Genomic DNA, 16,764 nt, shown 5'->3' with positions numbered 1-16,764 from the left:
TCTCACTTGCCCTTCTACACTAGGAAATACAGATACTCCCCAAATGGAGGCATCTAAATTGTAACCCAGAGGGAGTAGAGCAGAATCCTCCCAGGTAACAGAGTGGTGGAAGAGGCGAGGAATCAGAATATGAGAGTATTTCTGATTTCAAACAGTAAAAGCTACCTAGAGGTGGTTTAAAAAAAAAAATCTGCCCTGGCTGATGTGACTCAGCAGATTATGAGTATCAGCCTGTAAACCAAAAGGTCACTAGTTCAGTTCCTGGTCAGGGAACATCCCTGGGTTGCAGGCTGGGTCCCCAGCTGGGGGGCATGCAAGAGACAACTGATCAATGCACATCAGTGTTTCTCTCCCTCTCTTTCTCCCTCCCTTCTCTCTCTAAAAATAAATAAAATCTTAAAAAAAGATCCACTTGTAATCAGGGAATGACAGTACCAGCCTTTTGGGAGTTAAATGAACTCAAATGTTCTCATTCTGTATTTGGTCTAAAGCAAGGGGCTCAGTAGTCTCTAAATCCTTGCCAACACTCAACTGAACACATCAGAGACCCACAACTAACAAAAAGAAGCAAAGCAATCTTACAAGACAATAATCCTGCAGTCTTACCCTGGGAAAACACGTTCCCATAAGTCTCCTGCCTGTTGTCCCTATTGAGATTCCTCCGAGCCAGGTTCTGACATCCCCATTCCTCCAGGATAAGGGACACAGCCATGTCCTCGATCTTCACCATCGCCTGAAATATGAGATCCCCACACTCAGTTCCCCCAAAGTTCAGAGAGAAACCCATTGCCCAAACCTGGAGTCAGGGACAGAGGTGATTTACAAACCTGCAGGGTGCTGGGGGAAAAAAGGTAACCATGCCAGGCTCTGGTGGACTGAGGGGTGGATGGGTACAGCTACTGTGTGGGCAGGGACTTCAAGAGTTTAGTGTCCTGGGTGGAGACTGTTAAAAGAACTCCAGGAAGAGGCAGATATGAGGGACTCAGGAGGGCAGAGGGGCCCACAGCTCACCTGGGAATCTGCCGTGAGTAGTGCAGATGTCATTGCCTGGTCTCTGGGACTCTCCTCGTGGTGAGAGGCAGGAACATGGGTGGCAGGAAGAGCTGAGGGAGGAGAAAGAACTGAGCAAAATCTGCTCTGCTCTTAGCCTCCCCTCTAAGAAGGGCCCAAAGGCACTCTTTTTTTTCCTGTATCAGAATGTTCAATGTTCAACTACAGAATAGGTAACTAGAGAGAATTAAAAAAGAAAAAGCATGACCTCTGTTTTCCCAATATTTCTATTCTTAGGCAGGACAAGGAATCATATAAAAAGGATCCTTAAAATTACCTGATCTAACCCCTGTGTTTTAAAGAATAGGTAACTGAGGCCTTGAGAGGGTAAATAACTTGTTTAAAGTTATACATTTAAGAATGGCTGAGTCAGATCTAGAACCCACATTCCTACTCTCAGCTACAGAAGTAGGTAACATTCAGTCCATGATTCAAGCCTGGCTCAAAATTTAATTTTCTCCAGTCTGAAGAACAAGTAATAGGACATCAGAATCCCATTTAGGCCCTGGCCAGGTAGCTAAGTTGGTTAAGGCATGCCAAGGTTGCCGGTTTGATCCCTGGTCAGAGCACATATAAGACTCAACCAGCTAATGCATAAATAAGTGGAACAACAAATCGATATTTCTATCTCTCCCCCCCTCTAAAATCAATAAATACAAATTTTAGCCCTGGCTGGCGTAGCTCAGTGCATTGAGCATGGGCTGCGAACCAAAGCGTCGCAGGTTCAATTCCCAGTCAGGGCACATGCCTAGGTTGCAGGCCACGACCCCCAGCAACCACACATTGATACACTGATGTTTCTCCCTCTCTCTCTTTCTCCCTCCATTCCCTCTCTAAAAAAATAAATAAAGTCTTAAAAAAATAAATACAAATTTTAAAACAATCCCATTTGTTAAAAATGCAACACACCTTTACAAATCTTTAGTAGTAATCTTGAAATGAAGGTAGGAAGGGGGTCTTCCTACTTCTGGGTTTTGTCATTTTTTATCCCTCTACTTTTCTCCCTCATAGATCTAGTTTTTAAATAGTTTATTTATTTATTTTTAGAGAGAGGGGAAGGGAAGGAGAAAGAGTGGGTGAAAAACATCAATGTGTGGTTACCTCTCACGTGCTCTCCACTGGGGACCTGGCCCACAACCCAGGCATGTGCTTTGACTGGGAATCAAACCAGTGATCCTTTGGTTCACAGCCCTATGCTCAATCCACTGAGCTAAACCAGCCAGGGCTATATCCAGTTTTTTGATGAAATGTATATACATGGTTCAAATGTTAATGAGATATTTATAAAGGTATAAAGGTATATGACACTCATCTAATAAAAATATCTATAATATATCATATAATCACACTAACTGCAATGGGAAAGAACAGTTAGAAAAATTTTTAAGTGCAAAATTAAAATCCTCCCTTGCCAAGTAATATTAAAGAAATGAATTTAAACTGAATTACTAAATTTGTAACTATTTCAGACAGTACAATAATAAAATGAGCTAAAGCAAAATGTAAGAAAAGATCAAGTACCTTAGCACTTTAACCTTCTGGGAGTTAGGAAACACTCTAAATGATGTATAGCACAAAGAAAAAATTGAGAATAAATGCATATCCCTCAATTCACTATAGCACTATTTATTAAGTGACAACTGTATATACCAGGGTCTCTTAAAACTGTTATTTCAGTAACCTGAAGTTCTAATCTGGCACTTAAAACCATAAATACCCTCTTCAATTTCCTGACTTCACCCCTGTGGAGTGTGGAGACCTTATATACCCTAGAAGGTCATAAGTGGGACTGTGTGAACAGTGGTGGGTTAAACATCACAATGTACTGATTTATATGGATTTCTGAAGCATGAATGCAGGCTATCCTCCAGAAAGCACAGAAGAGAATACTTCCTTAAGCTCTGATAATTAAACTGATATTTATTTCCATGACCCTAAAATAATGCTTTTCCTTATGTTCTTCCCCCCAAAACCAAATTTTTCCATCCTTTTCCATTGTTTGAAAATTTAGAAAGTAACCTAGAAAAACTGATGTTATACGACATTTTTATATATTTTAAATAAAATAAATTGTAAAATGGACTCTATAAAGTAATTTATGATGCACTATAGTGTTTCAAAACCTAGGCTGAAAGTATATTATCTCTTCTAAGCACTTTCCTATTAAAAAAAAAATCAAAATCTGTTAGACATCCAGAATGTTAACAAGTCAACAAACAATGTAATGTCCATCTAAGTTCATTATGCACATTTCATTTACTTCCTTAGTAACATTTAACTCCTGAGATTGGTCTGTAAATTATATTTCCCCTAATAGTCAGTAATGGCAATAATGTATAATGATAAAAACAAGCATGCTTCACCCTGACTGGCGTAGTTCAGTGGATTGAGCACGGGCCATGAACCAAAGTGTCGCAGGTTCGATTCCCAGCCAGGGTACATGCCTGGGTTGCAGACCACAGCCCCCAGCAACCACACATTGATGTGTGTCTCTGTCCCTCCCTCTCTCTCTCTCTCTCTCTCTCTCTCTCCTCTCTCTCTTTCTCCCCCTCCCTTCCCTCTCTAAAAATAAATAAATAAAATGTTTAACACCCACCCCCCCCAAAAAAACCCAAGCATGCTTCTTTATTACGGGCATTTAGCAACACAGAGGGGGCACACCCATTCTGGAATAGTTTGCTTCTTTCCCCCACAACAAACCTTGCTTCTTACCCCGTGATTGTACGAGGCGGGGTTTCCGAGATGAATGCTTGAAATGGGACTGGGTGTTCTCATGATGGTCAAAGCTTGTGGACTCCTGTATAGGATCCAGAGGCACCATCCCCCTTGCAAGCATCTCAGGTCCATGAACTTGACCTGGGACCTGAGGACAAACAGGTTGGGTTTGTGAGTATGTTACTTTTTAATGAGGACTTTAAATAAACAGAAAAGAACAAAAGTATACCAGGATGCAGGGGAGAGAAGGCCAGAATACTTTTTAATTTCCAAGCAAAGCAGGGAGAATAACCACTACAAACTACTAATAACTAGCTTATATTACTAGTAGCTTATATATTAGTTTATTTTATATAGATAGATAACATTATACAAGATCTGTCCCAAAGGTATCCAGCCACGTACTATGAAAAACACATTTATTCAAGATACAAGATACATTGTACATAGGACAATGACACCCCAGTCCTCTTCAAAGAAGGCACCTTGGGGATTCACATAGTTCTCCCAATAATCATCAGCTGCCTTGTTGTATATTCCCGAATCTCATTGATGGTCTGAAATATCTTCCCTTTCAAAGGTGATTGTAGCTTTGGGAAAAGCTGGAAGTTGCAGGATACCAAATCTGGGCTATAAGTTACCTGGGTAGATTTGATGTTTCACCAAAAATCTCTGCATAAAATGTGATGCATGAGTGGGCGTGTTGTCATGGTGAAGCTGCGGATCACCAGGTGCCCACAGCTGCAGCCTTCTGGATCACCCTAATAGTTTCCACGGGGGAATATTCGTGCTTACCACAAAATTTGATGCAGATTTATTGCTCTACTTACTCAGTCATTTTGAATGTAATGGCCACACAGTACACATGCTCACTCAATAGCATCCACCACCCCCACTGACTAGTACAGTGAAGTTGTCATTGTTCACGCATGTGCATTCCAGTCCACTTTCCTTGGCTGCCAGGTTACATCAATGTTATGCAAATCATTCCCATTATATTAACAATGGCTGGACTTTTTCTGGACAGACCTCACAAATGCATATATAACACATGAGTAGATATAGCTATTATACATAAGTAGTAGCTTATATATTAACACTTATAACTAGTCTAATACTAAAACTACTAACACTAATTTTAAATCAGTAACTTTCTCTTTGTTCTAGTTTCAGACTCTGCGTGCTGCTCACACATAAATTCCACCCCTTCTCACCTGCTGTCCTGATAAATCAAGCTCCAAATCTTCCAGAAGGGTCACAGCCTCCTCCCCACTATCAGGACGGTATTCCTGCAGCCAGACTTGAAGCTCCTTGGGCAGGATGGAAAGGAACTGCTCCAGCACCAGCAGCTCCAGGATCTGCTCCTTGGTGTTTATCTCTGGTCGTAGCCACTGATGACAGAGTTCCTTCAGCCGACTCAGAGCCTCTCGAGGCCCAAAAGTGTTCTGATAACAGAAGTGCCTGAAACGCTGGCGGAAGATCTCTGGGTCAGGAGGAGGAGTCTCCTGCAGGCTGGAATCCTGCCCCCACATGTGGTCTTCCTCATCTTCCTCTTCTACCTTCACTATTACGATACCATCCTTCTCCTGGGCAGCCTGGGGGGACAGACCAGTGGCTTCCCTTGATTCAGCAGTCATCATTCAGGGTCAGGGAACTGACTTGATCCAAACAAACAGGGTCCAAACAGGGTCTGTGCTTTCCTTTCTGTCCTAGGAGACGTTTCTGATACCTGTTTCTGCAGTTTTAAAAAAAGTAATTAGTACCTTTATGAAAAGTGACCTGTGCTATCAACACTTCATACAAGACTCTACATCAAGGCACTAAGAATGCCTCTGAACAGTAAGGAGAAAAAAACCTTTCAGAGTCACAATGTTTTTACAGTCACTTTATACATTAGGGTTTGCCTCTAATGGGCAAATTCTACCCTCAGCATGTTTGATTCTGAGCACCTTACCTCCAGGAGGACAGCAGGTACGACATCATGCCTTTATAGTACTTAACCTGGCAAGAGCTGAATGTCAGCAGGGTACAGGCAGAGACTTCAAGCACTGCACTAACAACATTATTTCATCCCACAACAACCCTAGCAGGTGGGCACAAATGCAACTACCACTTTCCAAATAACATGACTAAGGCTTAGATAATTTAGGTATTTTGCTCAGCAGCAGATGGCTACCTACTTAGTGGAATCAATGTTCACACCAAATATGAAGCCCTGGAAGTGCTAATCTACCATGTAGCTATTTCTATTATTTTTATGGTATTGTCGTCAGGCTAAAGGGAAATGTGGGAGCCGCCTCTCCCTCTACACAGAGGGCTGCCATGGTGCCTTCATTCACAAGTTCACTTTTAGGTATTGTGATGTTTCCTGCTTTAACTGAGACCAGTTTATGGAATAAAGGATTACTTTTTCTAGCGTTTAAGAGATGAGCATGGAGAGGACTTCCAGTCAAGATGGCGGTGCTGTAAGTGGACATGGCTCACCTCTTTGTACAACCACATCAAAATTACAACTAAGATATAGAACAACCATTACTCAGAACTGTCAGAAATCAAGTTGGATAAAGTCTGACAACTATGGAATTAAAAAAAAACACATCCGTCCAGACTGGTAGGAGGGGTACGGACACAGAATGGGCTGATCCCAAATCATGGGTAGTGGATAAGTTTGGGAGGGATATATTGGGAACGAGGAGTCCCAGCCCCACACCAGATACCCCAGCCCAGGGTTCCAGTGCTGGGAAGATAAGTCCCCACAACTTTTGGCTGCAAAAACCAGAGGGGATTGAGTTGGTGGAAGAAAGTTCTGGAGCCCCAAGTAGTTCCTCTTAAAGAACCCACACATGGATTCACCTACTCAGACTCACTCTCTCTGAGTTCCAGCACTGGGATAGTAGATTGAAAGGCACCAGTGGCAGACAGGGAGGAACTGATGTGTCAGGTATCAAGGCTAGCAGAGGCCACTGTCCCATTTCTAAACCCTCCCCCCCACAGAGCCACAGAGCCAGAAAGCTGGTACCACATCTAATACTCCATCAACCTGGCTAACACTGTTTGACCTGCCTTGGAGATCTCCAGACTCTGCCCCAACTTACAGGCCCACCCAAGCTGCTTTTCCACACAAATGGCTGGTCTTTGCTCATGCTTCAAACCTTCCTAAAACCTCTCAAACAAGCAACAGCTGGCCTCAGTGAGCCCCAGGCCTGGCACTAGCAGCAGCCAGCCTAGATTCACAGCTTGGCTCATGTGGGAATCTCCAAGCCCAGCACAAGTAGCAGCCATCTCAAAGTGCTTTATAGCTCAAGCAGGGTGGCCCTGCTCAAGCAGGGTGATGGGGGGATGACCTTGGCCTGCACCACCCAGGAAACCCCAGGGCCAATGCACCCAGTGGATAGCTACAGACCACACTGGAGTACCACAATGCTGCCCCTGCACAGCTAATCCTCTACAGAGAGCAGATGTTGGTAGTAAGTGGTCACAGCTAATCCTTGCTGTTGACTGGCCTGGGTAAATCCCTCCCACTGATCTGCCAACAGCAACCCAAGCTCAACTACAAGAGGAGGATGTTCTCAGCCCACACGAAAGGTGCAACTTGAGTACCCAGCTTGTGTCCTGTAGGATCCAGTGACACAACCCACAGGGGCTGTGTCACTGGATTCTACAGGACACCTACTACATTAGGCTACACTACCGAGACACAGAGTCAAAGCAGCTCTACCTAGTACACAGAAACAAATACAGGGAGGCTGCTGAAATGAGGACACAAAAGAAACACGGCCCAAATGAAAGAACAGACCAAAACTCCAGAAAAAGAGCTAAATGAAATGGAGATAGGCAATCTACCTGATACAGAGTTCAAAATACTGGCTATAAGGATGCTCAAGGACCTTAGTGAGGACCTCAGTAGCATAAAAAAGATCCAGTCTGAAACAAAGGATACACTAATTGAAATAAAGAACCATTTAATAGACATGCAAGTCCAGGAAGCACAGAATCCTAAACAAGATGGATGCAAAGAGCCCCACTCCAAGACACAGCATAATAAAATGCCAAAGGTAAAGATAAAGAGAGACTCTTAAAAGCAGCATCAAGAAAAAAGAAGTTAGTTATTTACAGGGTAGTTCCCATTAGACTGTCAGCTGACTTTTCTAAAGAAACTTTGCAGGCTAGATGGGATTGGCAAGAACTATTCAAAGTCATGAAAAGCAAAGACCTACAGTCAAGATTGCTCTACTAGCAAAGCTATCATTTAGAATAGAAGGGCTTCCCAGACAAGAAAAAACTAAAGGTATTCATCATCACTGAACCTTTATTATATGAAATGTTAAAAGGACTTATTCAGGAAAAAGATCAAAACTAGGAACAATAAAATGGCAAAAATACATATCTGTTGACAATTGAATATAAAAAACCAAACTAAGCAAACAAGAACAGAGACAGATTCATGGATATGGAGAGCACTGTGATGGTTGGCAGATGGGAGGGGGCTTAGTGGACTGGATGAAGAGGTGAGGGGATTAAGAAGTACAAATAGGTAGTTGCAGGATAGCCATGGGGTTGTAAAGTACAGTGTTAAGAAATGAAGTAGCCAAAGAATTTATACGCATGACCCATGGACATAACAATGGTTGCGGGATTGGCTGAGGGAGTGGAGAGTGTCGGTAGACGGGGTCAAAGGGAGAAAAAATCAGGACAACTGTTATAGCATAATCAATGAAATATAATTTAAAAATAAGTAATAAAAGTTAAGGAGGTATAAAAAAGATGAGTATGGGATTGGGGATTGGGTGAAGAGGTCAAATGGTACAAACTTCTACTTATAAATTAAGTAAGTTCTTAATGTAATACACAGTATGGAGACTACAGTTAGTAATACTGTACTGCACATCTGAAATTGCTCACAGTAGATCTTAAAAATTCTCATCATGAAAAGTTTTCTAACTACGGTGACTGAAATTAACTAGACTTACTGTGGTGGACATTTCGCAATATTGAATCATTATGTTGTACATCTGAAACTAGTATGTTATATGTCAGTTATATCTTTAAAAAAGTGGCTTTAGAGATTCTTAGAGAAACTACAATTACAGGAAATACTAATGACACAAACACATTAACAAGAAAACGGCACAACTGAAATTCTATCTAGAGCAAGGTTTTACTCAGCCAGGTTAGGAGGTGAAAACCCAAGTAAATCTAAATCAAATGAGGAGCGAAACAGTGAGAAAGTAGGTGCTATAAAAAAAGGGTGTGAGGAAAGAACTATTTAACAGACGTATGCTGGGACACATATGTTGTTATGTACGTTTAACTGCCGAAAATGACTAATTATCCTTATTATCTACACATTTTAAAAACTTGAAATTATTTTCTAAATTGTTTAAAAATCTCCCAGATGAACAATTTTAGTAGGTCATAAGCCTGTTTGTTAAAAATATTAAAAACCTTCTGCTTAGTTTGTAAGAACAGGTGGTTGATTTAGGCTCATGGAAACAGAAAGGTACTAGCTGAACTTCAACAAAAATTTACCATGGTTGGTGGGCGAATTACTAAACAGAGCCAGCTGACAATGTGTTTCTTCCATTTGACTTGACAAAACTTCGTGAGGCTTCTTTTTCACCTTTATATCCATCAAAATTAAGCATCAAATTCAAGTTTTAGAGACTGAGCATCCAATTGCTATATCCAATGAGTTAAGCCAAGAGCTTTAAACTAGCGAAGCATTTTTAATTACATGGCTCTCACAAAAAATTATTAGTAATTTTGGTGGCAAAGGGATTGTGTACATTTAAAGCACAAAAGTTATTTTTAAATAGCGTAATTTAATGTATTTTTATTTTGTTATACAAAATATAACAGTACATGTATGTAATTTTTAGTTTTTAATTGATAGGAATGTGTGACCATAAAAGTTTGGAGATGACTGATTTAACCACAAAGAATATGATTTTATTCTATCTCATTTTTTGTCCTTAATGAAAAACAGAAATCCTTATTACACTAGTAGTCTGTAACAACAATAAAGAACATTACATTCAAAAGGGCTTTCTTCTTAAATGTAAAGGAAATAGGGTAATTAAGTCATTTTAACAAGGACATTAAACTGGTAAAAAGTCCTATTGCAAACCATAGTCTAGCCTTTCCTTTTGATTCCTTCAGAACTGTTTTGTACCCCGCTTCCTCCCTGAGGTAAATACTGTTTTTTCAGACTCTGAGTAGTTTTCCCAATGAAGTCCTCACAGCTACAATCATTCAATTTCCTAAACATTTCTGCATATCCACAATATGCAAGGTGTCCTGCTAGACTGAGGGGAATAAATACATGAGAAGCAAGATTCCTATTTTTATACAAATTATCACAGTACAAAGTAGAACGTGCCAACTGTTCTAAGGTCTCAACAGGAGTGCTGGAGGAGCCCTGAGAAGTAACTTAACTGATTAAAACAAGGCAACTTCTAGGAAGAGGTTCCCTGGAACTGGGGCGTCAGAATAGCCAAGATCTCTACAGGAAGAGGCAGTGAGTGGGTAGTCCAGGAGATTACCCCTTTGGCTAGCTTAAGCCAAGTAGAGGCTAATTAATTCCTGTAAGTCTTAGTTTCCTTATTGTGAAAAGTCAAAAGGAAGATTATCTTTTCCTGCTACATCTCCCACAATTATTTTCCACTACCATAATTCGAACTCCACATCTCCTGCCTAGACTAGTGTCACCACTGCACATAGTTCCTCTAGCTTCCATTTCTCCCTGTTCTGATATGGACAACATGCCAAGACCAATACAGTATTGCCAAAGTATGCTCCTGGTCATTCCCTCCTTACCCTCAATCACTGTCACAGAATCCTTGAAATCTACCAATTTAACGGTCAAACAATACACCACATTGTACTTTTCCATTCTCACCTCTTACTACTTTTCTTAGTGATCCCCTAAAATTCAGCCTTTCTGGTACATTAATGTTCCATAATGGTCAGATTTTTACTCACTTTTCAAGATGTGTATAATGTTCCTGTTATTTCAAATTAATTAAGGTTACCTTCCTCCTTTGAACACCCTTAGTACTTTCTCTGTCCCTAAATTAAGGCACTTACATTCTCCTTGTATTATCATTATTTGGGTTGCAGTTCCCATCTCCACCTCCCAAATAAATTTTAAGCCCCTCAAAAACAGGGACTGTCGTATTATTTGTACTTACGTCCCAGAGTACTTGACAGTTTAATTCTGTTAAAATGAATATAAGAAATAAGAACTACTCAAACTATTACAGCCCCCAATTCCTTGCCATCTCCTAATTGCCTTTAGTGTCAATTAGTGATCCAATATTCTATTAATAATATCTCAGTCACTCAGGCTCAGAATCTAACCTTTCGGGACTCCTCTCTTCTTACATGGCTTCAGTCTCTGAGCATCAGGGAGAAGCAATTCTTTGTTCATACTTCCCCACCCCCCACCTTACTCTCAGATTATTTTCCCTAGAACTCTACAGGCTTGCAGTCAACAACTCCAGTGCCTGCTCCCAGTTTCCCCTTAAGCTTCATTTCCTAACAATTTCTCCCCCTCCCTTTGCATGAATCTTTGTTGTCCAGCAAAATAAGTTTATTCAGCATTTCCTAAATATACCTTGTATTTTGATTGCTATACTCTCATATCTATTCAGTGCCTACTTACCCTTCAGAACTAAGCTAAAATGCCATTTGTCCCTCATTAGTATTCAAGAAGCCTTCTCCGTACCATATATTGTATTATGCATTTCACACAATCTTAGGAAGTAGATACAATTATCATCTCACTTTACAATGATACAACTAAGGTTTACTGATGTTAAATATACCCAAGGTCACACAGCAATTAAATGGTAGAGCCAGGATTTGAAATTAGGTCTGTAGGACTCCTCAGTTCAAGCTCTATCGTATCAACTTACCCTGTCCCAACATGTGGGGTAAGGAAGGGTTTCTGTGCACATACAGAATCTAAGAGGAAGGCCTATGAAGGATGACCACTCAGGAATGGGCCTCATCTGACACCCACCGTTTTCACTAGAAAGCTGTGCAACTAGAGACACAGCAGAAGATGCAAGTGGGAATCATTTACTGTAAAATCAACCAGGTAGGGCATTCAAACAGGACAATGAGAACTAGCGCAGTAACTAGGCTAGCATCAGAAATCTTTTTCATGAAAATTCTATCCTGTATTAGCTATATTAAGGAGAACTGAAGGAATGGAATCTTGATCTGTACCCACACCCAGCCCAGAGTTTTAAGAGCAGGACACTCTTTGGGTCAGTGGAACTTAAGAGGAAGAGACTGGGAAGAGGAAGTGAGACCTAAAGAAAAAGACATGAGGGTATAGGCACACTCCCTGTTCCCCTCCCCCCGTTTCTCTACTCCTACTCTGGGCAAGAGGAAAGTCACAACAGGAGTGAAAGGGCTGGGTTTTCTTTTAGTTTTCCCACATAGTGGGAACACACAGCTTTCCCCCCATTTCTAATCTCCTGGCCCTAATGGTCTGCACCCATGTGCTATTAAGTTCTTATGCTTTCTTTTTCTGTAATTTTTCATGCCTTCCCTCCTCAATTGGACTGTTGTTAAGAGTATGCTTCTTTGTACCTATTGGACCACTTCATATGATTCCTTGCAAGAATTAGTTTTTAAAAAACTACTTGATGATGTTACTATTTTTTTGCCCATTCATACAGCATTCAATATTGCCTTCAAATTGGTTACTTGGAAGAGTTTCATGAAGCTGCTCTACCACTTACCACATGATTTTAATCAACGTAATCTCTCTATGCATGTTTCCTCACCTATATAGTGAAAATATGAAACAGTATTTGCCTCACAGAGTTGTTGGGAGGATTAAATGAGTTAACACATGTAAAGCACTTAAGAATGTCTGGCATTTAGTAGACACTAAAGAAGCATTTTAATTTTTTAATTTTAAAAAATAAACTTCAGAGGTGTAATAACTTGTACCTTCCAACTTTCAGTCTACTTAAAAGATAAAGCAATGGGAGAAATCCTGCCATAATGAAAGCAGCACAGGTTGGAACACCTGAGTTCTAGTGTCTCACAAATAAGACCATGTCCCCGAGCTACCAAGGATGGGATGGTAACTCATCCTTGGTAGGAGGACCCCAAAAAACCATCTTCTGGAGGGCAGGCCCCTTATAGTACAGGCTTTCCCCGCTATCTGAGTGTTGTAAGAACTCATCTGTGTCAGTGGACCAGCTGGCATTGTGAGAGACTGTGTTCTGTTTCGGAGAATTTTTTTGAACTTTCAACGCCTTTGCCCATTTCATGAGTGATTTATGTGCACACCTGCCCACACTGTGCTGAGTGTTCAGCAGTTTTTGACCTTGGCCAAAACACTGAGTGTCCCACCTTCTTTATTCACCTGATTTCACCCAGAACGACTTTTTTGTTTGTTTCCCCAGTGAAAAAAGTTCTCAATGGGAAACAGTTTGCCATTGTGGAAGAGATGAAACAAACAGCAGAAGCATTAAAATGTATCAAAAGTGATGATTTCAAAAACTGTTTTGAGCAGTGGAAAAAAATGTCTCAATAGGTTTAATGCATCAAATGGAGAGTACTTTGAAGTTGACTTAAGTTTAAACATGTAAGAATAAATACACAATTTTTTATAAATAAATTCCATTTTGGAGGAAGGGGATTCTCCCTGGTATTTAACCTCCCTGGCACTCAGTATCCTTATCTGTCAAATTGGGAGAAGGAACTGGGAGGAGAATACTACCTCTGGGGTCTCTCTGAGCTGAAAAACATTCTGACATTCTATCCGATTTAGATAAGATTACCCCCAGCAACCAGTTCTCACCAAGGATAAATACAAACGATTTTCTTACAAACAGGGCTTGGAGTTACAAGCTCACTTTATTCCAAAGGCTATTTTCTAAACAGACCATTATTTTTTTCCAGGGTGTAGTCTTCAAAGTTTAAACAAACTGCCCCCCTCCCATTTTTTAACAGAGCTATAAACTGTTTTAAAATGTCTAAAAAAGGTACCTTTAAAAGACAGCTAGCTACACAAAGAGTATCAATACTACCCCAGAAAGAAACATTGAGATTTAACCCTGTGTATTTAGATGCAATATAAAGCTAGAAAAAATGTACATGCTTAGAGCAAGTGGAAAATATGCAAAATACTATGGCGTTAATTAGCTAGCTTCCCTCTTTGTATTTTAAGATTGGTGGAGCCCTGGCTGCTGTGGCTCAGTGGACTGAGTGCCAGCCTGAAAACTAAAGGTCGCTGGTTAGATTCCCACTCAGGGCTTACACCTGGGTTGCAGGCCTGTGAGAGGCAATCAACTGATGCATCTCTCACACATCGATATTTCTTTCCCTTCCTTCCTCCCCTCTCTGAAAGTAAATAAATAAAATCTAAAAAAAAAAAGAAGAAAGATTGGTGGAAACTGCCTGAAAAGATGAACAGGAATATTGCACAGTAATTCAGAGGCAATACAACTTGGAAAAACATTCTGGGGCAAGCTGTTCTTATGGCTCCCTATGTAATACAGCTATTCATTTGGCCAGCATATATAGTAAGAGTGCTTTGTTGAGCCGGTTACAATGAATTCTCCACAATTCAATTCAACACATATTTACTGACCACCTCCAAATCCATGGAGTATTGGCCTGTACAATAAATGCTTTCTTTGGTCCCAGGCCATGTAACAGCCACTCTCTATAATGAAAGTATCTTACTGTGTACTGGAGGCACTGCGAGGAGGGGAGGAGGCACTGTTAGGGCGAACTATAGCTGAATTTTTCAACTATTCAATATATTGACTAGATTGAATTTCAAAATGAGGGACCTTTTGAGAAAACCTAGTTAATATTATTAATGACAAAATTGACAGCTGACAAAATGTGTTGTCTTATTCAAGGTCACTCAGGGAATCATTCCCCTGATCCCACAGTGTAATTTCCACAAATTTTCTTCACTATCTCACCCATGCCAAGTCAAGAATAGCTACCCAGAACCGAAAAAAATCCACCTCATCTTTCTGACAGATAAGGTGGATTTCCAAAGCCTTCAAAATACTCCATAAAGCAGAAAGAGAGTGGAATGTACATAATCTCTACTAGATCCGAATCGCTTCTTGATCCAGTCTAAGCTTCAACTACTCTTTAATCCCGGTTCAGGGGTGGGGTGGAGTAAGGAGAAGCAATGATCTGGAAATATGTATGGCTGCGTTTCAAAACGTGTCCATTCCTCGGCCTTCCACATTTTCCACCTCAAGGTCCTGAAGGACCCCGAAAAAAAAGTCTCACTGGAATCAAAGCAAATGGCGACAAAGGGAGAGCAGAAAAACCAGAGGCTGGGGTCGTGGGCTCACTCGCGACTCTGTTCCAAGAAACGTCAAACGACGACGTCGACACTGCGGGAGAGGGGCCCGGAAAGGGCAGCTGGCTTCTCCCCAGTCCCCGAGCACCCCTGGTCACTAGACCCTCGCCCCCTTCCCGCCAGGACCCAGGGGTGGGGGGAGGAGAACGTCTCCCTAGGGGACAGCACTTCCTACAGCCGAGCCTGGAGAGGGGATAGGCACTCTCTTTACATCCAGCCAGGCTGCCTGAAAGGGGACCCCAGGGCCGCAGCTCCAGAGCCCACCCTCACACACACCCCTCCAGCGGCCCCGCCCGCCCTCCACAGAGGCCGGCCCAAGTCTCACCGTGAGCCCCGGGAGCAGCCTTGGGGCGCTGGGAGAGAAAGGGGAGCTGACTCTGGGGCTCAGACCGGCCGAAGGGCGCTGCACAAGGACCTAGGCCCTGCCGACGCCTCGACTCAGACACAATGAGTCACAAAGGCCGGAAGTGTGTCAGCACCTCGCCTTCCGGGGCTGTGCTGCGCTTCCGGGTTCTCTCTAGGAGTGCCGGAGGATTTTACTACTCGGTTTCCAAATCTCCGGACTGGGCCCCAGTTCTTTGGGTGGGTGATCAGGCCTCCAGCTTTGAGTTTCCTGTCCTCAGCTCGTGGGCCCCGAGTTGATGCTGGCGATTCAAACTTAATGAAACACAGACTGTTCAGCCCACGCACCAACTCATGTGAAAATTCAGTTTCTCCGCTCTTCCATCTTGGGTAGTCCTTGTAGTAATTATAGTTATTATTAAGCAATAATATTTAGTAATTGTATGTTTGTGTCAGAGGAGCAGAAACAAGGGTGTTGACAGAGGAGGATCAAAGTGACTCCAGGGGTGGCAGGTTTCATAAAATTGCCCTGGACATGTCTGCCAATTGAGTGGGTGGTATTTTCAAACACTTGGGGATGGTTTGGGGGTGGACAAAGGACGTCTTTCCATAACCAAGTTAGTTATAAGGTTCTGTGTTGTGCTTATGTGGCATATGCTATTATAGCAGTTTAGAAGGAGTTTTCATAGTAATAGACACTTTTACCTTCAACGTGCTTTTACAACCTACTATTATGACCTTCACCTTTACCTGGCAAGTTGCAAGGGTGATCACGACCTTTAATGGTTGTGACTTTGCTCTATGTTCCAAGACAAGTTCATGGAGAGAGAGACTGGTGGCATGACTAAAACTGCTTGGGGGCAATTTAAAAAACAATAAAAAACCTTGAAAACTAAAAAGCAATTACAGTACCATTAAATGAAAATTGAAAAATGGAGAAAATAATCATCTGTAATCCCTCCACCCTAACCTGACTATGATGGCTTTAATTTATCCCTTTCCTGTTTTTATACATAATGTTATATATTTTTTAATTTATTATTTTACACACAGTTCAAAACTATAGTTGTATTGTATAGGTGACTGGTATGCTTGAAGTACCACATTCATGCTACAATGACCACTTTTTGGACCACAGCTGATTGGATTAGGTTTGGGCACCTGAGGAAAGCACAAAATACAACATGCTGACCTTGGCAACTATTGAGGTGGCCTGGCTTGAGAGCTCTGACTAGTGGAACACTAGATCCCCTTTCTTGGGGAGTTTAAATGTTAGACAAACAGGAAATGGGGGGCAAGCA

General features: G+C 41.6%; 1 protein-coding gene across 2 annotated transcripts in view; it reads right to left on the bottom strand.

The window, feature by feature from the left end:
- Positions 1-15,594, bottom strand: part of ZKSCAN1 (zinc finger with KRAB and SCAN domains 1) — a 44,510-nt gene extending 28,916 nt beyond the window's left edge. Inside the window, exons 1-5 of one of the 2 annotated variants that reach the window (XM_028506519.2) lie at positions 15,447-15,594; positions 4,980-5,500; positions 3,763-3,913; positions 1,012-1,103; positions 607-733 (exon numbers count right to left, since the gene is read on the bottom strand). In XM_028506519.2, coding sequence (XP_028362320.2) covers positions 607-733; positions 1,012-1,103; positions 3,763-3,913; positions 4,980-5,405 — 796 coding nt within the window. In that variant the 5' untranslated portion in view covers positions 5,406-5,500; positions 15,447-15,594. The remainder of the gene's footprint in view (positions 1-606; positions 734-1,011; positions 1,104-3,762; positions 3,914-4,979; positions 5,501-15,446) is intronic. The other variant, XM_036019879.1, reaches the window with a different exon arrangement.
- Positions 15,595-16,764: the final 1,170 nt, after the last annotated feature.

Source organism: Phyllostomus discolor, chromosome 3 (genome assembly GCF_004126475.2).
Source record: "Phyllostomus discolor isolate MPI-MPIP mPhyDis1 chromosome 3, mPhyDis1.pri.v3, whole genome shotgun sequence".
NCBI lineage: Eukaryota > Metazoa > Chordata > Mammalia > Chiroptera > Phyllostomidae > Phyllostomus > Phyllostomus discolor.
This window is presented reverse-complemented; position numbering and strand designations above follow the sequence as displayed.